Raw genomic sequence first — 26,369 nt, forward strand, 5'->3', positions numbered from 1 at the left:
AGCTACCAACCAAAACGAGTTCTGTGAACATTTATTCAAGACCTGGAGCCGTGTTCAGTGGCACAAAGGCAGAGCTAAGCAGAAAACAACCCTAGACCAAGACCTTTGAAAGCCAAGAATTTTCAAATGAATTTTCAAAAATATTACCTAAAAGTATCCGCTATCTCTTAAACAGACTGAAATGTTTAGCATTATAAACACAGAACATAGTTGTCTTCTTCAGTATTTTATAAAGCTCAAGAGCTCTACATAATAATCATAAGCATGCCAAATGATTCATAAAGGGTAAAATTTTGGGGAAAGGCGATATTAGAATTGAAAAATAGAATTTTATAACAGTCAAAACCATTTTATTATTGGACAGTTATGTTTTGCTTTTCTGAAAAGAAATATACAATAATGAATTTATTTGTTCAAATAAAACGCACCTGATGCTCTTGCACATGTTTGGGAAAAGGAAGTCTGTCTCCCCTTACATGTATAATTTCTTTCAATCTCCTGGTGGTAAACATTCACAAACAGGGAAATCATCAATGATTCACCTTACACATGAAATGTAAATAATATCTGGGAGTAAACCCACTGCAAAATTATGTTACTTAAATCTTTCTAGTAGTTTATCACCAAAATAAAAGGAGTGAAATTTTCTACTTTTCTCAGCAATTTTTTTTCCCAGTTACAGATTTGGAAGCAAACAGAATAGTTCACTTTTCCATTAGATATTTTTGAAGCTTTAAGTCTTGCTAGATCCCTTTACAAAAGCTACCTGTGGACCAATCCTAGGCCTCATGTTCATTTCACAGACGCCAAGATTCTAGGGCTGCACGGAACAGAGTCCTGAGTGAAACGTGTTAAATAGCAATCATCGAGTCTATTAAAGTGGTTCCAAATTGTCCAGCCCTGCACTCAGGATTCACAATAAGTCCCGGGGTTGGCCCTGGCTAAGCGACAAGTTGATGGGGCAGAAGGTGGGGAGGAAAATGACCCCGGAAGCAGAGTGTTGGTTTTACACCCGCTGAGTATCTGTTACAAGTGAATTTCCTCTGGCGCCAGCAGGTATTTTGAGCAGGCATCCAGAGGGATCCCAGAGGGGACGGAAGGGAGTGGGGGAGATGGAGCTGGACGTTTGGGGATCAAAGTTTTAAAGATCTCAGAGGAAAGCGGTAAGATCTGGATTGATTGGCTCAAAAGCTTCAAGTGAGATGTAGAAGGTATTTCAAATTTCTGCGGCTTAGAGCAGCGGAGGAAGCGGTAGAACGGTGGAGAGTAAAGAAGATCCCAGGGGATCTTCAGACCGGGCCAAGGGAGTAAAATTCCAGACAAGTCCACAAGGACGAGGAGAGGCGCTACCGTCGCTTTCTACCCCGGGATCCCCAAAGGGAAGACCGTGCCAGAACGCTGGGGCTCGGCTGCCACCGCTCTCATGGGTCCCATGTCGCAAGAAGGGAAGCTGAGGCTCCCGGGGGGACCAGGGGCGCTGAGGTGCGCGCAGAGGCCGCGGCCAGTCTTCTCTGGAGGTCTGAAAGGCAGAGCCATTAAAGCCTGGCTGCCCCCTGAAGCGCTCAGGAAAAGTGACTGCGATTTATTTGGATTAGTCACTATGCAGGTCTGGAGAGACAGCTATTTACCCGATGCAGGTCCTTGACAAATTGACCGGGCAGGGCTGCAGAGGACAATCCCTCTGACCCAGAGCGGTGCTGGGGCGGAAAGCAGGATCCTCCCACCTGCTCCGACCCACAGCGGCGCGCACAGCCTCGGAGACGCGCATCTCCACCTGCCGACGCGCGGCGGCCTGCAGGGGGGCCTCTCCGGGTTGGAGGGGCTCCGGCTCGGCAGCCGGGCCCTTTCAGGGGAGACTTCCATTCTCTTTCCGGCGGAACCTCCCTGGGTTCCGGGAAGGTCACCGAATCGCGATCCACCCTGCAGGTGATCCAGTTCTGAGCCCACATTGAGGGGATCCACCTTGGTAAAAATCATTTGGTCTGGCAGCATCCGGGTCATTTATCAGAGCTGTCGTTTGGGGGTTTTAGAGAACTAACTATCACAGTGTGAACCCGAAATTTTGGCGACAGTAATGTTCTCACTGGTTCTTAAGTGAAGATAACTTAGCCCCTGGTATCACCGATTCTGCAGTTGGTCCATTCCAAAAGCCTACAACTTGTGCTTTTACAGTTCATACATCTAATGAGAAAAGAACAAATCCGTTCATTCTATATTTCTGATCTTTTCTGATCAATTTATTTCTTCGAATTTATTTCTATCGGTAATATATGAAGTGCTAGATTAAAATCTTTTCAAAACAAAGAAGTTTGTACTAAGTATCGACCGACAAGGATAAATGGGTAATTTTCCAACTTGAAATACAATCAAAAGGGTTTGTTTTTCCAACAGTATATGCTTTTCATGTAATTTCTTGTTACCTCAGCCTTAAGGCAAATGATGTATTATAGTAAGTAACGCGAAGATGTAAGACTAGACCTAAAATAACGGAATTTTGACCAGGAGCTCGAAATACTGAGGACAAGTGAACAAGATCTCTTTGCTTTCAGAATCTGAAACAGCATTTTTCGGACAATCTCTAAAAATCTCTGCATCAAGCCATGATGTTAATTCCTTTCATCTTTTGCCTTTATGTTAGTTAAAGACCTAAGCCTGTGAGAATCATTTGAATAAATTCTTTGTTATTCAATAAAAGAAATCGGATCCCTTCAGTTAAAAGGATGAAAGTTCAGTGCGGCCAGAAGATGAGGGTTTTCACCCTTTTGATGGAGACTATTTGAACTCGAAAATTTTGCGTGGCTATCTATCTTGCTAAAAGTCAGGGCGAGATAATGTGTAATCTGGCTCTGATTTCTTCTGGAAAGAAAACATTGAAATGACTGCTCATTTATCACTGTGCCCACCCTCCCCCTCTCCCACCTTGGTTTAATTGACTATGTAACTCGGAGCTGTTTGTGTCTTAGCTTGACTGTTGGAAATGAAACCAACTCCGTGAAGGGAGAGTTTTAAATTATCAGGTTTATTATGGAAAGAAATCATAAGAAAAACATACAGGAAACGGTTGAAAAACTCTACCATCAGCCAAAACTTTGAGGAACCACCCAAATTTTTCGACGACTCGTCAGGTTTTTCTTCTTGTATGACTGCTTGGTGAATCTGCAAATGTAGGTTCCCTGGCTAATAGCAACTACTTAAGAGTTGAAATACTATTTGTGACATTATCCTTAAACAGATTGCAAGAATACCTACTCTAGTGATTATGGAAATTAAAATGATCAGATCATTTGTTTTTAGTCCAAGTAGCTATTTTAGCCAAACAGACACAACATTTATTTCCTCTAAGCAGATGCCTGAAATCACACACACACACAAACAAGTCATATAGACTAAAATTTAATCTCATTAGTAATCATTTATAGAACTTATATTTTTATTATATATATGTCAAGATTTTTTACAATGGTAATCCACAATTTTGACAAGAAATCAGTGAAACAACTACTCCCGAATACTGAGAATGCATAAATTAGAATAATCTAAAAATGTTCAAAAGTATTATTTAGAAGATTAAAATACATATGACGTTTAACCTAGCAATTCTATTTCAGGAAATTTACTTGACATAAAGAATTAATATCAAGGGATATTAATCATGGTATGTGACTAAAAATTATAATTTAAGGAATATTCACAATAACAAAACATTGGAAACTAATATAAAGAACAGGAAAAATGATTTTGCCATTTAAGTGTGTCATAGAACATTTGGTGACATCTAAACACATAACATGTAAGATAAAATGAATTAAATGAATGTTTCATAAAAAATGAGTGTGTGTGAAAGTCTCTCAGTCATATCTGACTCTTTGTAACCCCAAGGACTGTAGCCTGCCAGGCTTCTCTGTCCATGGAATTCTCCAGGCAAGAATACTGGAGTGGGTAGCTCTTTCCTTCTCCAGGGATTTTCCCAACCCAGGGATAGAACCCGGGTCTCCCTCATTGCAGGCAGATTCTTTACCATCTGAGCCACCAGGGAAGCCCAAATTATATTCATAGAAAGTATTTGGGAAGACATATATATCACAGAGTAAGGATATTCTGTGTTTTTGTTCAAAAGTTTTATATATATGAAATTTTAAAATACAGAAAAGCTATTGACAGCAAGCAAGTCTTCCCTTTCATGATTTTATCCATGTTGTTATTGGAGTTGTTGGCTTTTTCCAACAAAGTTCTAATTGATTAAGGAAATAAATCTTCTATCATGTATTTCCAAATATTTTTCCTATCTGAAATCTGTTTTGATTTTCTTTATTTAAAATATGTATGTAAACACATTTATTGGTCTTTCCTGGCTTTCAGGTTTTGTGTTTGCTTGGAAAGCCACCTGCCCTATACACACACACTAAAATTACAGTGTTAAAAAGTGTATCACTTTTCTCCTACTAGTTTTATGGTTTTACTTTTTTACTTTTAAATCTTTAGTCCATTTAGAATTTATCTGAGTTCAAGCAGTGAAGTAGGGATACAGCCTCTTTGCACTAACATGATGAGGAATGCAATTTTCCATTGATCTGAAATATCACTATTTTCAAAAATTAAATTTTCATTTATATTTGGATGTCTAGACTCCTTATATTGTCCAAACAATGTGTCTTTTTACTCAGGTGCCAACACACAATTATTTAAATTAATGCAAGTTCATAATATATTTTAATATAGGACACCATTCCTCCCTTATTACTAAAAAAAAAAAAAAGAATATATCTGGCAACATAAAATCCAATTTATCTAACAAAAATTTTCTTTGTATCTGTATTGATATTACATTAAATTTATTAACTAAATAGGGACACTTGATGTCTTCAAAATATTGAGTCTTCAGACCAAGAGCAATATAAATTTTCGTGATGAGCTTTCTTTTCCAATTTAAAAAAAAAAGTGTTCTTCAGTGAGTATTACACTGTCTGGGAGGAACTATATTCTATTAATTGAAACTACATGTTCTCAAGTTTATAAGATCTTGAGCAAGTTACATGAACACTTCATTCCTCCTTTTTTCTTGGGTATTAATAATACAGAAATAATAATAGCACCTGCTTCAGAGAGTTGTAGTGAGAATTCAATGAAAACCTCTTCAAAGCACTTAAAACTGTGTGTGGCAACTGTAAGTGCTCCAAACATTTTTCCTTTCTTTGTTATTGTTATTACAAATGGAACCTTTTCCCCTTTTTTATTTTCTAGCAGATTGTTACTCGTATGAAGAAAACTGTTGATTTTATGAATCAATTTACAAACTACCATATTTATTAATTCTCTTATTATTTCTGTAGCTTTTCAATAGGTTCTCTTCAATTACCCAAGTATGTAATTTTATCATCTGAAAGCAATTGAAAACTGAATTTCCTCCTGAAAACAACTATAAATTTTCCTTCTCTTATGCAATTTTACTAACCCATTTCTTTCTCTTGTATAATTGCCTTGGCTAAGACTTCTAGAATGATAAAGAATAGTAGTAGAGATAATATAATTTTTTGTCCTTGACTTCAATGAGAATATGTCTAATTCTTCATCATATGTTTTTGTCACGTTACAGAAGTTTCTATTTAGTTATACCATAATGTTTATTTTTTCAATGACTGCTTGTGTAGTTAATGCTGTTCCAGAGGAATGAGGTTCACATGCTCTGTGTCCATTGCTTGGGAACAGAGGTACCCATGGGAACAGGAGTATCTCAATTTCAAGACTCATAAAAATATGAACATAATTATTAAGTCAATGTGCCTATCTATGCAGTTAATATAGGCATCTTCAGATATTAAAACTATCAAACCATGTCTCTGAAATAGTTCAAACAATTATAAAAAGAAGGATTCCCCAAGAATCCCCTTCTCAGAGAACACCATTTCATCTGATAAGGCATCTGGAAGTTACTCCACTGAAAAAGATTTCTATCAGAAAGGGGTAACTAAGCAGTAGAGAAATATCAGTCAGAAAAACCTGGATTCCATTAAATTCTCCCTGCTTCTGAATGAGTGAATTTGGGCAGATAATTGCTCTAAGTATTAGTTTCATGTCTGTAAAAGGAGATGATATCACATCCCTGGAAATGTTATGAGAATTAAACATGATGACACGTCAAGCACTCAGCCCTCCTGATATGAAGTAATTCTTTCCCTTCAGATCAAAGTCTTCCAAATTATTACTACATTTGCTTTTAATAAATGAGTAATTCCTAAGAGTGAATCAACTTGTCCTTCACACCTTAGTGCAAATTTACTGCCTTTTAAATACAAATATTACTTTTGGAGGCTAATGTTGCTGAAATGTTTGTAATCTTATGAAGTCTTAATAATGAATGCAGAAGGAATTGTTACAAAGAGGAAATAAACCTACATTTCTATCAAACTACCAAATGAATTGAAGGAATATAAAACATGATAGGGTCCCAGTGAAATTTAGTCTTTTAAAAGGCATAAGATATAGATTTTTCAAATGTAATTCTTTGCTTTGCACTTGTTTAAATGTCATATGGAAGAAAAGTGATTTATAATTATATATCATGGCTAATAGTTTCATCAAAATTATAACAATAATTCAGTTGTAATTATGTTAAAATTTTAAGAACTTAAGTATTTTAATTGTCCTGAAATTGGTGCTTATTAAAATGCATAAATTAAATGTATTTACATTTAATGCATTTACAGTCATTTTGTTTACAGAAATTTTCATGGTAAGTGGATCTGCCCAAACACATAGGATGGGGATTTCTAGCTTAAAATTGATAAAAGCTCACATTGCAGACTATAATGATTAATTTCTCTAGAAACTTTAGGTTAAGATATACATCTAAATTGTCAGAGAAGTAAAATATTTTACTTAGAGAAAGGGGAAGAAAAAGAACCATAACTTGGAGCATACAATAAACATAAGATAAAGTGCATGCATGCTATGCTAAGTCGCTTCAGTCATGTCTGACTCTGTGCGACCCCATAGACGGCAGCCCACCAGGGTCTTCCGTCCGCAGGATTCTCCAGGCAAGAATACTGGAGAGGGTTGCCATTTCATAAATAATAGCAAAAGGTCATGATCATAGAAAACTTAGGATGTACTAATCTGTGTGTGTGTGTGTGTTCTCACATCACCCTCATAACAATCCTATGAAGCTAAAAGAGGTTAATCATACAGTTAGAGAGAAGCAGAACTGGGAACCACCTAACCATCTAGATATGTGTATGCATGCTGAGTTGTGTCCAACTCTTTTGTGACCCCCATGGGCTGTAGCCCACTAGGCTCCTCTGTCCATGGAATACTGCAGGCAAGAATACTGGAGTGGGTTGCCATGCCCTCCCCCAGCAGATCTTCCCAACCCAGGGATCAAACCTGTATCCCCTATGTCTCCTGCATTGGTAGGCAAATTCTTTACCACTGAGCCACCTAGGAAGCCCCGTCCATTTGGATACAGACTAGCAAAGCCCATTGTATCCTTGGACTTTGCATGTGTAACAACCAATAAATTCTCTTTGCTTAAACCATGATGGGTCTTCTGTCACTTGACACAGAACCAGTACAAAGGCTCATTTTTATTTGGGAGTCTAAACAATGCAAGAAAGAGCATTCTAAAGTGAGCTTCACAAATAACAACAAAAAAATTAGCATGGCCATTAACTTCAACATCTTTCCTATAGCTCTTACCAGCACAGTTTGCTACCAACACTGAAATAACATTGAGTGGTTTGAATTTCACCTCCTCTACTCTCCTTTCCCTCCTGTCTAATGGAGCTGCTTAATGAGTAGTGAAAAGTCCCAAAAGGTGAATGAGAAAGAGAATGGGATAATCAATTCCAAAGGAAGTAAATGTCTTTAGATCTAATGTCAAGTCCTATATAGATGGATGCAATAAATATCTCTGTGTGTCCTTTTGTTGTTATTTAGTCACTATCGTATCCAACTCCCTTGCTGCCTCAGGGACTGTAGCCCGCCAAGCTCCTCTGTCCTTGAGATTTCCCAACCAAGAATACTGGAGTGGTTTGCCATTTCCTTCTCCAGGAGAATCTTCCCAACCCAGGGATCAAACCCAAGACTCCTGCATTGGCAGGCAGATTCTTTACCACTGAACCACCTGGGAAGCCAAATATGTTTAGTAAAGGCAAATTTATAGTCATAGAAAACAAATCAATGTTTGCCTAGGGCTGAAGGCAGAAGTGAGGGAACTTCGCGGAGTGAGAGAAATGGCCTAAAGTTGGATTGGGATAATAGTGACGGCTGCATACCTCTACAAATTGACAACACCTTTTTTAATTTAAGGGTGAAGTTTCTGGTATATATATTATACTTCAAAAATCTGCTGAAAATTAAAATGCTGTCATAATAGCTCTGAAATACTAAATCTGATCATTGATTTCACTTAAGGCAATTAATAAATTATTTGGGCTTTTGAACATCCAGCTTCAGTACATTAAATTTTGGCATTTACATAGATTGCTTAACTAGAGCATTTTAAAGTAAAGTGAAAATAGGAGAGGTCTGGCAGCTTGAAAAGACTTGCTATTGAAGATGGCAGCTGAGTAAGAACAAGCTGGATTATTTGCTAAGGGGCCTACAGTATAACACTGGAATGATAACTACCACTCCACATACTAGTAGAGAAATCTCAAAACAGCAGCCGATTTCCCAAGGGATCTTATGTCATGATGAGGAAGGATTACAGGAAACTTCTACTAACACTTTATTTTCCTTCCTGGAGCTCCGGGAGAGGTTTCAGTAACTCAGTAGACAGGTCAATGGCTACTTACCCTATAGAGTTACCCACAGCCTTCATGATAACTTATGCTTTGCCTACTCCTTTTAAAACCCTCTTTCCTTTTGTCAGAGGCATGTAAGTTTTGTGTTTCCACAAGTTTGTAACTCTCAATTGAGTTTGGTTTGTGACCTGGTAGTTGTTAACTGAAATAGGACATCACACCAAACATGTCTTCAAAGGAAACCAACTACAAGAAAGCCAGGAATAAGACCGATTTGGCCAAATCAATCCCACTCTTCTGGATATAATTTAAGTGAAACAGAGCATTTTCTGTCACAAAATGGACAGACTTAAAGCTAAAATATGTGAAAAGAAAGCTAAAATATGCAATACTGTTTCAAATTACAATTATGTTTGTGGAGCAGATAAGGAAAGGAATTACTTAGATAATTTAGTCTCTTTCCTAAGATACCAGTTTTGTCTCAGTTATCTTGATATTTCAGGAAAAAAAAATTGTCATAGATTGTGCTAAAGCTGAAAATTCTTCTAATGGTTTTGCATATGCACAAACAGTGTAAGTGAAGTATGTTAGTGTAGAGTTTAACATACTAGAAACAAGCAGTTAAAAAAGGCACTATCACTCTTAACATTTTCCCTGTAGAGAAAATTATTAGATGACAGAGCTTGTGGCCACCTGACAGATAGCCATCAGCATAGTTTGTACTAGATTCTTTTTTATGTTATTTAAAAAGAACATTATTCCAGATATTTGGTATCTCAACAGGATTGAGTTTCTCTGGCACTGAATACTTTTTAAATAGATATCAGTCACTTCATTTAAACATTCATGAGCATTTTAGGATGTGAGAAAGAATATTTTATTCCTGTGTCATTCTTTTCTATAGGTGAAAGATATAAGAATATCTACAGGGGCTTTATGACAACATTATTCTTTTAACTAGTTTCACGGTACGTGTCAATACCACAGCTAGTATAAAAAGTGGAAGTCTAATACAATGTGAGTTTTTTTATATGCCAATGTGGTTTATTGTCTTTATATGCCAATGTGTTTTATTATTTTTATATGCCATTATGTTTTATTTTAACACACATATACCTCTGAACTATCATTAAATAATTTAGTGCACTAAATTTAGCTACTAAAATAATAGCTCACCTAGAAAATCCCTCAGGGAGGTCACTCATTAGCATTACTCCCACTGATCCAGTGGATTTCTATGTTAGTATAAATTGCTATTTAAGATCTAATCAGTTCTCATATTTCACTGATGAACCCATAATAATATGGCCACCAGAAGCAGAAAGAAGCAATGAAGGACTCTTCTCTAAAATCTTTAGAGAAAGCACGACGCTGTGTACACCTTTATTTTGAACTTCTGGTCTTGATAACTGTGAGAGCGTACATTTCTGTTGCCTTAAGCCACCCAATTGTGTGGTAACTTCTTACAGCAGCCATAGCAAATTAATGCAAGTCTTGTCCTTTAAAATCCCTAAGTTCATTCTTTAGTCATTAAGTCAGTAGACAAGGGTTATTGGCCTTTCTTAATAAGAATGAAATTAGAGGGACTTCCTTGGTGGACCAGTGGTTGAGACTTCGCTTTCCAGAGAAGGGGGTATAGGTTCAATCCATGGTTGGGGAGCTAGGATCTCACATGCTTCGCAACCGAAAAGTCAAAACATAGAACAGAGGGGCTTCCCAGGTGGCGCTAGTGGCAAATAATTCACCTGCAATGCAGAAGCCGCAGGAGACACAGGTTTGATCCCTGGGTCAGGAAGATCCCCTGGAGGAGGAAATGGAAACCCACTCCACTATTCTTGCCTGGAAAATCTCATTCACAGAAGAGCCCAGCAGGGTATAGTCTATGGGGTTGTAGAGTCAGACACAACTAAGCAACTGAACATAAATACTGGACCAAATATAAAGACTTAAAAAGTGGTCCACATCAAAAAAAATCTTTAAAAGAATGAAGTTGGAGGCCACAATTATAAGATGTGACCTTCTGGTTTTCAGTTGGAACAATTTTTTTTTAAACTGAAATCTAGTTTTCAAAGTTGGTAACAGCATTGCCAATGTATAGGCAGCAGATTGTCTTCATTATGAATAGTCTATTTTCTTTTCAAGAAATGCAAGCAATTATTTAAAATTGGGTCCATATAGAGGCCAAAAAATGTCATTTATTAATGAAATTCCATCACTTTTTAAAATCACAAAAAGTCAAAAGAGATGATAACCCAGCATCAAATTTAAAATAAATATCCCAAATAAATAGGACTATTATATATAAATATAAATGTGTCTGTTCAGTTCAGTTCAGTCACTCAGTCATGTCTGACTCTTTTCAACTCCATGGACTGCAGCACATCAGGATTCCCTGTCCATCACTAACTCTTGGAGCTTACTCAAACCAATGTCCATCAAGTGGGTGATGTCATCCAAGCATCTCATCCTTTATCTTCCCCTCCCCTCTCCCGCCTTCAATCTTTCCCAGCCTCAGGGTCTTTCCCAATGAGTTAGTTCTTCACATCAGGTGGCCAAATGCTTGTAGTTTCAGCTATTAATGTGTCTATAAATCTTTGGCAATAGCTTTTTAAATTAAAAATACAGCTACTTGAATGATAAAGAAATTTATGATTTTTACCTCTAGAGTCAAACTTAGTGATATCAGTAACTTACTATGAGGCCTTTACAAAACATGATATATCTTTATTCTACCACAGTCTAGACTTCAAAAATATAATTTTGGGGGAAAAGAAGAATGATTTCTAATAAAAAAAAAACACATTTAAATCACCAGAAAGTGAAGGGAAAAACTTATAGTAGTTATAGCTTAATACTGAATAGATTTTTAATTTTGTGACTGCCATCATAAGCTGTTTTTCAGGACAGAATTCTAGATATTGAAATTACTCCTGTCCTCCCCCATGTTTTCAGGGCTTAGTTGTTAGAAAGCAATTTCTGCCAAGGTCAATTGTTTTTCATATTTTTAAATTTATTTATTTTTATCATAATGCAGCACGCGGGATCTAGCTCCCTGACCAGGGATTGAACCCAGACCTCCTGCACTGGGAATTCAGAGTCTTAACCACTGGATCACCAGGAAAGTCTTGAAACTGATTTCTTTGTTGACATTGCTGTTGAAAGCCATATCCTTTATAATCTTCAGTTCAGTTCAGTCACTCAGTCATATCCAACTCTTTGCAACCCTATGAATCGCAGCATGCCAGGCCTCCCTGTACATCACCAACTCCTGGAGTTCACTCAGACTCACGTCCATCAAGTCCATGATGCCATCCAGCCATCTCATCCTCGGTCGTCCCCTTCTCCTCCTGCCCTCAATCCCTCCCAGCATCAGAGTCTTTTCCAGTGAGTCAACTCTTCCCATGAGGTGGCCAAAGTACTGGAGTTTCAGCTTTAGCATCATTCCCTCCAAAGAACACCCAGGGCTGATCTCCTTCAGAATGGACTGGTTGGATCTCCTTGCAGTCCAAGGGACTCTCAAGAGTCTTCTCCAACACCACAGCTCAAAAGCATCAGTTCTTCAGCACTCAGCTTTCTTCACAATCCAACTCTCACATCCATACATGAGCACTGGAAAAACCATAGGCTTGACTAGACGGACCTTAGTCAGCAAAGTAATGTCTCTGATTTTCAATATCCTACCTAGGTTGGTCATAACTTTTCTTCCAAGGAGTAAACATCTTTTAATTTCACGGCTGCAGTCACCATCTGCAGTGATTTTGGAGCCCAAATAAAGTCTGACACTGTTTCCACTGTTTCCCCACCTATTTGCCATGAAGTGATGGGACCAGATGCCATGATCTTCATTTTCTGAATGTTGAGCTTTAAGCCAACTTTTTCACTCTCCTCTTTCACTTTCATCAAGAGGCTTTTTAGCTCCTCTTCACTTTATAATCTTACCCCTAGCCTAAAGTGAGAATGTGTGGGAGGAAGTGAAATGCAATTATTGAAGAGGGCCATAAAAGTACCTGTCATAGCAACAACCTTCATCATCACAACAACCACTGTCTGTGTTTGCCACATCCTAAGCACTGTGCTGTGCTGTGCTGTGCTGTGCTGTGCTTAGTCACTCAGTTGTGTCCAGCTGTTTGCGACCCCATGGACTGTAGCCCACCAGGCTCCTCATCCATGGGAATTCTCCAGGCAAGGATACCGGAGAGGGTTGGCATTTCCTACTCCAAGGGATCTTCCCAACCCAGGGATCAAACCCAGGTCTCCCATGTTGCAGGCGGATTCTTTACCAGCTGAGCCAGCAGGGAAGCCCAAGAGTACTGGAGTGGGTAGTCTATCCCTTCTCTAGAGGATCTTCCCAACCCAAGAATCGAAGAAGGGTCTCCTGCATTGCAGGCAAATTCTTTACCAGCTGAGCTACCAAGGAAGCCATGTTAAGCACTAAACTAAGTCATTTTACATGTATCATCTCTACAAACACACCCTAAACATTCTAGGACGCAAGTCTGCTGTTATCAGATTAAACAGGAGGGCTCTGAGACCCAGCAAAGTTAAATGAAAGGACTTGTCCAAGTTCACACAACAAACTGGTTGTAAAAGCAGAACTTAGACCCAGTCCCTTAGTGTCCTACTTGCCACAATAATTTAAGAGAAAAACATAAGAACAAAAATCATAATTCTATTAAGAACATCCACATTTTATAATTTAATAGGATGTGAGCATTACATTATCCATCCAGCATTTAGTTCACCCTTCTGCCTAGATTCATTTGAGAAGTGTTATACTCTACCCTTCCTGGGTAGATTATCTCAGTGTGGTCAGTTCCTCAATTGAGGTAAAAGGGAAAGAACGTAATAGTTCATGTGAGGGGCAGTTTATCATTTGCCTAAAATTTTAGCTGAAAATAATACTGGTTTTATCTGAAATATGTCAGAGTGACCAGTTAAAAAGACCCCAGTACAGTCAATCAACTGTTTGTTTTGTCTATAGAGTAATCCCCAAAAAGACATTTATCAAATTTTATTACTGAATTGATCTAACCTATGTCTATTTCTGTGTGGGAACTGTGTGGAAAACTCAAATGCACGGGATGGAGAATTCCTAAATTCGTCTACTGATGGGCTCTTTAGAATTGATTTAATGCTTCTAACTAAAGAATGGTCCTCCTTTCTCTAGGCAGATTGCCCTCTTCAGATTTTAAGAATGAGTATCAGATGACCCTCCTCGTCATAGACCATGAATCTGGATTTAAAGCTCTTCATCCTAATGATCCCTCAGAAAAGGAAACCAAGACAAAGTCCGAGGTCTGTTGTTCTTATTGTTGTCATTGTGGTTGAAATAACAACATTGGAACACAGTAAACCCTCAGATGACAGTTCTAGGCATATCCTGACTGTATTGAAAGCTGGAAATAATAATAAATAAGGAAAAAATTTCCAAAGACAAATGCCAGGGATTGATTTGTGTCCTTTCTGCCTCCAAATTCATGTCAAAACCCTAACCTCCAATGTAACTGTATTTAGAGATAGGGCTTTGGGGAGGCAGTTAAGGTTAAGTGAGGTCGTAAAGGTAGTGTCTGATAGCATTGCTGGCCTTATGAAGATGAGGAAGACACCTTTCTATTTTTCTCTTTACTCAAAAGTACTCAGAAGGGAAATCATGTGAGGACAGAGCAAGAAGGTGACCATCTGCAAGCCAGGAGGCAAATTCCCACTAAAAAAAACCGTGCCGGTCCCTGATCTCCTATTTCTAGCATCCAGAACAGTAAGAAATAAATGCTTGTTGTTGAAGTCACCAGTCTATGGTATTTTCCTGACTAAGATAATAAACTATTAGAAAGCCTTAAAATATGTCAGAAAAGTGAATAAATTTTTTAAAGTTTTCTACTTGCTCTAAACCCATATAAATTTACCTGCTGTATGATCAGATTGATAGAAATTAAACAGGCAACAGAGAAGCTTTCAGTTAGGGCCAGTAGTCATAACAGCCTTAACAACCTACACATTTTTATTGATCATTTCTCAAATATGGTAACTCTAACAAGCCATTTCATAAGAGTAAGTTAATCACAGCATTAGCTGGAATGGCTCACTGGAAAGGCTGAATGAGTGTTCTCAGATGCATAATCAGAAGTAGGTTGTTAAATATTTTTCAACTAATTCTAAGCTCCAAATAAGTGAAGTCCACTGGTACTTAGAACAAATTATAAAATTCATAAAGAACTTATGATCTGCCTTTTCTATCAGAATCAAATAAAAAATTTTATCCTAGCTACAGTTAATTTGACCCTTTATGCTACAAATATACTGGCAGAAACTAAACTGACTCCCTTTCTTTCCACCAATGGGTCCCCTCAGCTCTGAGTTTAGCAGAACATATTCAGACACTATATTTCCAAACTTTCCTTGCAGCTAAAGAGGCTAATAGAATGGGAGCAGAAATGATATGCATAACTTCCAGCTCCGATTATTATAAGGAACCTGCTTGCCCCCCACCCTGGAACCTGCTTGCCCCCCACCCTCTTTTCCCTCCTTCCCGAGGGCTGGTGAGAGTAAGTTGACTTCACCTATGTATCTGAAGTCATCCTCCCAAAGGATGACAGAGTAATAAGACCGAAGAAACCTGGGTATCTTCACGAAGCAGAGTCAACCACTCACCCTGGACCGCCTGCCAAGGTCTGCACTATAAGAAAGAGAGAAGCAGAGTGTGATGTGTCTGAGACACTGTATACTGAACTTGTGTTTAGTCCTCTAAATAATGTGCATAACTTACAGTTCACGGTGTGCTTTCCACATGCTATGGCCTAACATCCACCCGTGTATTCAACAACTATCTTTTAAGTACAGATTTTGTGTTAGCCCTGCACTAGGCTCTGAGCACACAACTAAGCCACGCACACAAAGTCCCTGAACTCATGAAACTTTCATTACAGTAATGGAGGAGGACACTTTCATTACACTGATGAGAGAAAATAACCAACACAATAATTTCAAGACAGTAACAATAATTTAAAGTGAGGGTTCTAGACTCAGATTTGTCCTGTTTATATCCAGATTTTGCCATTTATGCCCTATAATGGCCAGCCTCCAAGAATGATCCCCACTCCCCTACACACACACACACTGAACCACCTCTCCTCATTTATAGACCTTTCCCTTGAATCTGGGCAGGCTCCATGACTTACTTTTGACCCACAGAAAGAGGCTGAAATGATGCTGTGTAACTTTTAAGTTGAGGTCATAAGAAGGCCTTCAGCTTCCACCTGAGTCTTACAGAAAGGAGACTCACTTTCTGCTCACCCAGAAAGGAGTTAACTACCATGTAAAAAGCTCAACTGCCTGAGACTGCCAGGCTGAGGAAGCCACGTGGAGAGGCTGCCTGGAGAGAGATGCCTGGCCAGACCCTGGCTGATGTAGCCATCCCAGTGTGTGAGTGAAGTCATCTTGAACATTCAGCCTAATGAAGCCTTCAGAGGACTCCAGAAACCTTCTGACTGAGAGATGCCAAGTGAGGACCAACCAGCTGAGCCCAGTCAACTCATGGAACCAAGAGAAATGACACAAACTTAAGTCACCAATAAGGATTATTACATAGCAGAAGCCAACTAGATCCCCAACTTCATGAATTAAACACATTTATTAATCTCCCTGTGCCTCTGATTTCTCATCTCTAAGGTTGCTATATCATAAGGTTGCTATTAGAACTGAGTTCATCTGGAAAGTACTTAAAACAATGCCTGGTTTATAATAAACATTTAGTCAATGTTGGCTACTATTAGTTATCATCAATAAATAAAATATTGATGATGGGACAGAAATATTCAGAGTAGATACTCAGGAAGATGACTTTGAGCTTAGACCTGAAAAGTAAGCATTCCACCATCCAGAGAGCCAGGGAGGAGCCTACAGACAGACAGGTGAAAGGATGAGGCACCTGGGGTGGCAACAACCCACTGTTTTTGAGAGACAGAGGAATGAGCAATGTGGTTGGAGGGTGGTGAGCAAAGTAGAGTCATGTAAGCCATGATGAGGAACTTGAATTTTATATTAAACACAATGTGAAGTTTTGAGGGATTTGGGAAAAGGAATGACTTGAATCAATCTGTTAGAAGATTTTAGAAAGGTGAGAATGGAGGCAAAAGGATCCCCTAGAAGACTTCTGCAGTCATCTTAGTAAAAGACTTTCGTGATCTGAACAAGTGTTTAGCAGGGGAGATAGGGAGAAGAGGGCAGATTTAAGGATGAGCTCCTTGAATAAGTGGCCCTTGGGCAGCCCATCAGGTTCCCATGGTAAACTGAGATTTATTTTAACAAGGTCACTTTGGAACTTACATTACTTTAACCCGTTAGACAGAAATCAAACCATTATACCCAAGGATGGCTCAAATCTATCTCATTTTGTATAGGACAGGCTTCAATTGCGATAGATTATTATTACGAAATACTGGATAACAAAATATAAGTTTTTCACTCATTTCCTATTATTCAAATAAGAAAAGTAATTCAAAGCAATATTTCTGAGTAGAGGAGCATTACAAGGTAAATCAGGTTGCAAGTGCAAGTGGCAAGGCTGTGGCTGGCCACTTATGTGAGCCTGCACAGAATTCATGACCATGGAGGGCCTCCTGGGTTCTTAGTCCCTTCCAGTTCTAAAAGGCTATTCGTTTGGGGCTCTGTTTTAAAATTCTACACTACCTGGAAATATTTTATGCTCATGAGGTCAAGAGTCAAACTCTGAGTACTTTTTTGATGGTCCAAGGAGCTAAACTATGTGACTCATGACTCTTGGCTCCTCAAGGTTAAAAGTACCTGCCACAGGATGTAATTACACACAGATAACCACCAGAAGGAAGGTTTGATTGTAATGCCCATATTCTCCTAATCTGACAGGCAGGGGGCTGACAGTGAGTTGGCCTCTTTGTTTTATCACCATCGATAAACCGTATTAATCCAAAAGAGAGGGCATATGTGCATACACATATGTATATTCACTTTGTTGTACAGCAGAAACTAGCATGATGTGGTGAAGCAACTACCCCCGCAAAGAAAAAACCATGTAATGCTTTATGGGTATCATTCATATAATACTTAAGATTTATTTCTTTTAGGAAAACTTGGGAGGTTTTGCTCAGGCTTTATATGAAGACATCACTCAAGCAGGTTTTTCTAAAACTTCACTGTTATTTGTGGAAAGTCTCTGCCACACACTTCTATTAGGATTTCCATTTCACAGATTCACAGATATACTAGACAAACTTATGGTTACCAAAGGGGAAAGCAGGGGAGAGATAAATTGAGAACTGGGGATTAACAGATACACAGTACCGCATATAAAGTAGATAAACAACAAGAACCCACTGTATAGCACAGGGTTCATATTTAATATCTGATAATAACCTTTAATGGACTTCCCTGGTGGCTCAGATAGTAAAGAATTCGCCTGCAATGCAGGAGATCTGGGTTTGATCCCCTGGGTCGGAAAGATCCCCTGGATAAGGGAATGGCTACTCACTTTAATATTCTTGCCTGGAGAATCCCATGGACAGAGGATCCTGGTGGGCTACAGTCCATGAGGTCACAAAGAGTCAGACATGACTGCGTGACTAACACACACACAAACAATAAACTTTAATGAAATAATCTGGAAAAGAATATATAACTGAATCACTTTATTGTATACCTGAAATATTGCAAATCAACTACACTTCAAATGTAACTTAAAAAAAGATTTTCATTTCAGAGAGCAGTTCTTCCTTTCATGATGACAACAGAAAGGAGAGATTCTGTTGATAAAATGGGAGAATGGAGGTTAAGAACCTCGTATGGCACCTGATAGGAGAGTTGCTCAGGTTTCCCTCTCTTCTTTCCTAATACTGAGCAGGTCTAATCAAATAAGTCAGCCTTAAATGGCAACCCACTCCAGTGTTCTTGCCTGGAGAATCCCAGGGACTGTGGAGCCTGGTGGGCTGCCGTCTATGGGGTCGCACAGAGTCGGACACGACTGAAGCGACTTAGCAGCAGCAGCAGAAGAAGACAACTTAGGAGGACAATAAACTTGATTTGTGAGAATTTTACCTCTCACTATCTACGTTTCCTTCAGCTCACTTGCTCCTTATGGTAGACTGTTCTTCACGTGCTCAGTCTTGGTTGCTCTCAGAGTTACATTATGGAGCACATGGAATATTAGATACAGGATGAGTCTTTCTTTGGACTTTACTGTTGTTGTTTTCCAGCTTTAAATTTTAGTGCTATAGCACTGGATATACAATTCATCGAATTAAATGTGAAAAGGAGGGGGAGGGTAAGGTGAACACCAAGAGAACTTATGAATACTGATCATAAACATTGCTAGGTAGGAAAAAATATGAAAAAGAATGTATATACAGTATATGTATAACTGAACCACTTTGCTGTACAGTAGAAATTAACATAACACTATAAATTAACTATCCTTCAATAAACTAAAATTTTTTTTTAAACGATGCCAGGTAAAGATAATAGCATCACCATCACTGATGTCCTCCATAGCCACCAGTCTCACTCACTGCTGCAGGCACTTTGGCTGCCAAAATATAACAGGCCAGCATCAAATTATAAATTATAAATTCAGAACGAGTAAGGGGAGATAATGCTCACTTAACAAAATAAGTTAAAATTTAATAAAGTAGAGTCAAATTCCAATAGTCTTATAAGCTGAAGATGGAAAGTAATCAATCAATGGCACAAGATACAGTGGTAATGATGGTCAATGGAGAAAGAGGTGTCAATTTGCATGCAAAGTCAGCATATAGTTGAACTGGTGGTGGTTACCATCAAACAAAGAAAATAACACACCTGGAGGTGTTAATTATCAGTGAAGAAACAAAGAGAAAACTGGCACCTTTGCCAATTTGCCAGCCTGTATGTCTCTTGGACAAACAGTAGGGAGTATGAGAAAAGGATTAAAATTCAAATTTAAAGACATATTTTTCTACTCCCCTGGGAAAGAGAATGTGATGGTAGATGAAGTCAGTTCAAAAGAAGCCTTGATGTTTTTCCTCTCATAAAAAAAAGGAAGCAAATTATCCCATCCAAGTGAGACTGAATCAAATTTGAACTTCCTGAAAATTTATCAGTTGATAAACCAGGATTTACGTTCAAGGATACATTCCATGTCTAATCTTCATTTTACTACTTTTAGAGATAAATTTTCCTTAGCATTGAAATCTTTCAAAGATAGCCTTTCTTGCAGAACAAATTGTTAGAAGTGTGCAACAAATTGGCCAGATGTCTTTGCGGACATAAATTCTCTCTTAAAAGTAAGGTAAGAACTTTTAGTTAACTACCTCATGTTCTCAAATCACTGGTTTTCTCTTTAGCTCTTCAAAACTTTATGTTGAAAAGACTTCTCTTGTTATTGAAAGAGTTAATACAGTTTCTCAAAAATGCTTCTCTTCTCACAGAATTATAGTTTATATTTTGGGAGAATCTGGCACAGTTTAAGTTACAGCTTAACTGATTTTCTTGGTAGAATCCAACAATAAGTCATTCCCCTAACCCACCTGTCCCTAAGTGTTTATTAGCAGGGTAGACACAAAATGTCAAGGGGAAGAGGTATTATTCATATTAATCTATTGTCTTCAAGACGGCACCTCAAGGTACCTAAATAACAGCCTTCTTCATAGCTTGCTCCCAAACTGGTAGCTATCACTTAGAGAGTTTTTACAAATACCCCAAGTTCATTATCAATCCACTCATCCTTCCCAGTCTAAATGTGTCACTGTGGGATAATTGGACTTAATTCTTACTTATCTAAAAAAAAAATACTAATTACTAGGCGTGTGCATACATACGCACACATAAACACACACACATAAACTCAGTTTGTGGCATAAAGCTATTTTGATCCTTTCTAGAAATTGCTATTTTTAAGAAATTGATATTTATTGCACACTTTAAGACTTAGAAAATCAGACAGCGGAAATCTATTCAGTTGTATGTATCACTATGATTGTTATTATCCCACAAACAGTCTCAGTAGTTTACCAGCTGAAGTGAAGCAGAAAACCAGACCCTCTTCCTCCAGTAAGAAAAGGACTCCAAGTAAAATCTTCTGAGCTTGCTAGCCTTCTATGTGGTAAGTCCATAGTTCTGATTCCTAATTATCATCCCATTCCAGAGCCCAAATAAATAATCTGTGGTTATTTTGCATATATCTCAGTATCTACACACACATATACACATGTTTCACAAAGTATTGGTCAATGCCCATGTAACATAGCTCTTTTAGTCTAAAAATAACTTTAACTTTCATGTCTTACCAAGACTGAGAAAAAGGAGGGTAAATCAAAGAAATCTAATTTGGGAATCAGAGGGGAAACATTTAACAGGCCCGTTGGGTGTTCTCTTAATGCTGTTTTAGATCTCAGATTAAATTATTATACTTTCTGTGTTGTAGGGCTGGGTCATTTGTGCATGAAGACAAAGGCAACTTCAACTTGATATTTCTATCATCTCTGCTGTGGGAAGAGTCCTTTTCCTAGTTTATAACATCAATCACTCTCGTAATAAATCTTGGTAGTGGATATGGTCATTTAAATCTCCACCTGCACAAACAACAGAAAATAAGAGAGCTCATAAATCTCTACACTGGTGATTAACAAATTTTGGATCCTGGGCAAAGATATTATGGGGGGGGTCTCCCTAATTCATTAATAAAGACTGATTTGCTGACAATCTGTTTAGTTTACAGCATAGGGGGAAAGCAAACAAGACCTTGCTAACAAAACAAAACGTTAGAGGTTAGTGAATTCCCAGCTGAGCCCAGGATTAGAGATAGGGTATCTCAGTTTAAGAGAGGGGTACAGATTCCCAGCCAAAAGCTCAGAATCCGCTCTTACATTCTGCTCCAGCCCCCTCAACCTCAGTGCCTAATTCCAGGGAAAGAAAACCTGGAGAAGAACTAGTAAGAGAGATCCATGCCTTCTGTATCTCTGGTTTCATTTCATCGATGTCGTTCAATCCCTTGATTTCTGGTCCCCTTGCTTTTCTACTTACTCCTTGAATTTTCTTCTTCTCCAGGAAAGATGGTTGGGGCTGGAGTTAGGGGTGGAAAAAAAAAAAATCTTTCTGAACTGGATAATATTGCTCAATGTTTTGTAATGTCAGCTTTACAAGCAGAACCCCGGTAGCCAAAAGAAGGCAGCACAGGGAGGGAAGAAAGCAGAAGTCGGGGACCAGGTGGTACTTGAGGCAACTAACATTTTAAGACAATATTAAATGAATCTCTAGAAAGAAATTTAGGGGAAAGTTTTAATTTCATTAAAAAAAATTATCAACTAACAAAATGCTTTCCACAAATCCATGTTACTCTATCTCATTTCCCCCCCACGCCAGCTTAAATGTGTGTGTTGTGTGTGGGTGTGCAATGATTATGTCTGGTGTGTACACACGGCCAATTCCTTGATATCTTTAAAGCGACCAGGGGCAAGTGGATTTTTTGGTACTTTCTGTCATCGCCCTAAAGATCCTATAAAGCACTTACTGTCTTAATTCATCGCAGTTAAGGTGAGAAGATATCTTGGAAAAGCCACAGTCTTATAGAGTTGGCAGGAGGTGGTGGATCTGTGTCTAAATTTTCACTGGTGTTTTCTGTGAGGAAGTGGGGAGCCGGGGGATGAGATCTGTGGGCTTAAGGCCCAGAAAAAGCAGAGATGTGGTCGTTTTCCTAAAGTTCTCAGACAGAGTCAGCTATGACCTCTTAAGAAGGAAAGCCGGCCTTAAGAGATGGGCCCCGGGAAAGGAGCTTGGGTGGGCCCCGCTGCTCCCTGGTTCATCCCAAAGTGGGAGAAGGTGACTGGCATTCGCGTCCTGCGGTGGAGTTGGTTTCCATTACAAGTTGGAAATCAGGGGCCGTGCGTGAGTTTCCCTCGGGTTGTGAAAGGGGTCTAAGCCTTTGCTGGGGCCTGGCAGGCCCCTCCCCTGGGCGGCAAGGATCCGCCTCTCTATTCCCCAGATAAATTCCTAGTGTCCACCGAATTCCTCCGCGCTCTCTCACAATCCTCTCCGGCCACGACTCCGGGGGTGGGGAAACAGCGCGTCGGTTTCCTGCCCGCAGAAGCCCTCGCGGCTTCTTCTCCCGACTCTGCGAAGGGGAGAGGGGTGTGAGACCCAACCAGACCCCCCACCTCCCGGCTCCCCAACCGAGGTGGCCGCCTCACACTCCACATTCGGGGGCTCACTGGTTTCGAGGTCTCTCTCTCCTCTTCCCTCTCTCCTCTCTCCCTTCCCTCTCTCTCTCATCCTCTCCCGCAAACATGTCCACCGGCTCCCTGAGCGATGTGGAGGATCTTCAAGAGGTGGAGATGCTGGACTGCGACGGGCTGAAAATGGACTCGAACAAGGAGTTTGTGACTTCCAACGAGAGCACCGAGGAGAGCTCCAACTGCGAGGCCGGGTCTCCCCAGAAGGGCCGCGGCGGCCTGGGCAAGAGGAGGAAGGCACCCACCAAGAAGAGCCCCTTGAGCGGTGTCAGCCAGGAGGGGAAACAGGTTCAACGCAATGCGGCCAACGCGCGCGAGCGAGCCCGGATGCGGGTGCTGAGCAAGGCCTTCTCCAGGCTCAAGACCACCCTGCCCTGGGTGCCCCCGGACACCAAACTCTCCAAGCTGGACACGCTCAGGCTGGCGTCCAGCTACATCGCCCACTTGAGGCAGATCCTGGCCAACGACAAGTACGAGAACGGTTATATTCACCCGGTCAACCTGGTAAGTTTTCGGGTGTGGTGGCGGCCTCTCGCCTCCCGCACTCCGGCCACAGCGCGCCCCCAGTGGGTCCCCCGTATGAGGGTGCGCGCCGGGCTGGGACCCGCGCATCTTGGTCACCGCCAGCCAGTGCCTCTAGGGGACCCTGCGGGCGATCCCCACAGGATCCTCATTCTCTGCCTTCCAAGCTGCGGAACGCGGTGATTTCTGCGAGTGTTTGACATGGCAGCCCAATTAAGAGTTTGCAAGCACGTTGAGCTGGCAAAGAGGAGGGATCCCCCGCACTCAGTGCCTTGAGGGCTGGTGCCGGACAGAGGACACCGAGGAGATGCTACGCGCTAAGGAGGCATTTTAGTAATCCTTTTATACTTCCTTTAGCCAAAGAGTAGAACTTGATCTTCCTCCTCCTCTACTTCTTGTAAATAAAAACATCCCACTCTGTTTCTTTCCCGAAGTTTTCCATACGTAGAACTTTACATATGAACACATCGTGCCCCCATAACTGTCACCTAAGTCCTCAACTATTTAAATATTCTGCACTCCTGTCGATGGATTAACACTTTTGAATCCCAGACATTTTAGCAAATATCAGCATAATCAGTACATTCTCACGACTGGTAATGTAATAAATAATATTAAAATAGGTCACTCTCCTTCAAAATTTAAGAACATGTTATTTTTATCTTAATAAGTAATGCTCATTGAACCTAATATTTTTCTCAAAGGCATTTTACTGTTTAAGAAATATATTTTAATTCCCTCTTTGCATTTGATTTAATTTTAAGGGTTCCAGGCTCTAAAGAAAACAAAAACTAACTAGCACCTTTGTTTATATATGATAAGAAGGAGACGTTTTCCTCTCAAAAGTCTTCTTATCAGTCAGCACTAGGGAGACAGGTTTGAAGGTTTGAGTGGTCTCTCTGAACTGGTTTCAGGAATGGTGGAGGGGGTGGGTGGCAGGGGGTTGCAAAACCATATTTTGCTATAGAAAGTGTTTTTCCTTTCATTAAGAGTCAAGTTTTCTTAAGTGAGTAAATAGCTTTTAAAAATCTGGACCTAAAATGAAAGCAGTGCCTTCATTTACAGCTGTTGCTGCCTTCATCCCTGATTAAGAAACCTTAAGTGAGCTTTATTATAAACATCAGGAAGAAGGGAAGAGAAAGCTGTGTTTGCTCAGCCCTGTAGGAACAGTCTGAAAATTCGCCGGTATATTCTTTTATTAACATTATTTGTTTTTAAGAGCTGGTGATTAATTTCGAAACGGTGATGAAAAGCCCGCCTTTGTGATGGAATGAAAGTTAGAAGTAGTGAAATCCCTGGGGGTGAAAGCGAGAGGGCTGGGAGCCTGACCAGGGCCTCAGAAGAGCCTGACCAGGGCCAGAAGGACGCTTCACCTTGAACCCGATGCCCAGCGGTTCGAGATCCTTCTCGGCTTCCCTGCTCAAGTCTCACCGCGGCATCTGCCGCCGGGCTGTGCTTTTTCTCTTGGGTTTTCACTTCGAACCTAGTGTGAGCCCCTCTTTGCTCTACCACCTCGAGCTGTGACTTGGCGCCAGGGCAGCTTTCTGGTTTATCCAGTCACAGGGCGCCTTAGGTCACAGAGTGAATTGCAGAGATAACGGGCCTCTCCAACTTACCGCCCGCCGCCACCCGCGCCCTTTACTCTGGTCTCCGGCTCCGGCCTCCTCCCACCCCTCCTCCACGGCCACTTACCTCCTCCACCCTCTTCTCTCCTGCAGACGTGGCCCTTTATGGTGGCCGGGAAACCCGAGAGTGACCTGAAAGAAGTGGTGACCGCCAGCCGCTTATGTGGAACCACGGCATCCTGACCTTGGAGGTGCGAGTCTGGGAAAGGCGCGCTCCCGGGGGGAGCGGGCCCCGGGGAAGGCGACCCTTGCCCTCCCCGCTCTCTGTCTCTGCTTCCCCCTCGCAGCTCTCCTCTCCCTGTCCCACCCCGCGAGAACACTTTACAGCGACGAGGAGATTCGTTTCCAAACCAGAGAAACATCAACTGTACTTACAACGATTCCCATCTATTTAACTTTATTAACTTCTACCGTGAATGACTCTGCGAGCCTTGCTGGTCCAAGTGCAATATGTAATTATAAATATATAAATAGATAATAAGAGCCTATCAATGTGTATCTGTTGTACAATATGTTGTAAAATGTAGATCATAGAATAGCTGACTTTGACAGTCACATTTATAAAGTAATTCACTTAAAGATATATTTTTTTCAAACAAATTTTGCTACTTCCAAAAATAAATCTTTCTTTATATTGCTTAAAGCCCTGCCGTTTGGTGTGATTTCTGAAAAATATATTTGGAATAGAAAGGTGGGGAACCATGGGAGCAGGTCGATAATAAAATGGTCCTTTTGAATCTCAATCCAAACTTATTTGAGAGATAGAAAATGATTAAGTACGATTTCCACCATGAAGGTGCAAATCATATTTTGCACTGAAACCTCAAAAAGAAACGAGTCTCAAGTTTGCAGATTACTATTAAGACAAATAAAAATATTGTAACTAAACAAAGAAAAGGAAGGATTAAAGTTAAGAACAGCCACACAATTCAAGAGAAAAGAAAAATCTGATTTTCAGGTATCCCACAGTGTAATTGCTAACACAAGCAGGAAGGTAAAACCCACATTCTATAACCTTCCAGGTGCATACATGAACCCAGGCAACCCCACGCAACTGCAAACGAGTGAAGCAATAAAGGGAGCGATGAAAAATGTAAATGCCATACCTCTGGAATGTGTTCTACGATTTTCAAGGGGCTGCAACGTGTATCATATAGTTTTCTTAATAATTAATGAATTACTTCTAACAACGCGCATGCCTGCCTTTCTGTTACGTTAGCCAGTGCATTCAGCGCCTTTCCACGACTTCC

At 40.1% G+C, this 26,369-nt stretch overlaps 2 protein-coding genes across 2 annotated transcripts in view; one reads left to right on the top strand and one right to left on the bottom strand.

Moving 5' to 3' along the window:
• LOC138444648 (uncharacterized) overlaps positions 1–25,481 on the bottom strand; it is a 223,798-nt gene extending 198,317 nt beyond the window's left edge. Inside the window, exon 1 of the mRNA XM_069597989.1 lies at positions 25,187–25,481. Coding sequence (XP_069454090.1) covers positions 25,187–25,481 — 295 coding nt within the window. The remainder of the gene's footprint in view (positions 1–25,186) is intronic.
• On the top strand, positions 22,420–25,762 carry TCF21 (transcription factor 21). Its single transcript, XM_069598466.1, has 2 exons — positions 22,420–23,476; positions 25,213–25,762. Exons 1-2 carry the CDS (start codon positions 23,027–23,029, stop codon positions 25,300–25,302), a joined length of 540 nt encoding a protein of 179 aa, XP_069454567.1. The 5' UTR covers positions 22,420–23,026; the 3' UTR covers positions 25,303–25,762.
• The last annotated feature ends 607 nt before the right edge of the window (positions 25,763–26,369 follow it).

This window comes from Ovis canadensis, chromosome 8 (assembly GCF_042477335.2).
Source record: "Ovis canadensis isolate MfBH-ARS-UI-01 breed Bighorn chromosome 8, ARS-UI_OviCan_v2, whole genome shotgun sequence".
Taxonomy (NCBI): Eukaryota; Metazoa; Chordata; class Mammalia; order Artiodactyla; family Bovidae; genus Ovis; species Ovis canadensis.

Excerpts from the sequence above, each read along its gene's own strand:
- TCF21 (XM_069598466.1), top strand. The coding sequence starts at position 23,027 with ATGTCCACCGGCTCCCTGAGCGATGTGGAGGATCTTCAAGAGGTGGAG. Across the intron at positions 23,477-25,212 it reads ATATTCACCCGGTCAACCTG|ACGTGGCCCTTTATGGTGGC; the intron begins GTAAGTTTTCGG and ends TCTCTCCTGCAG.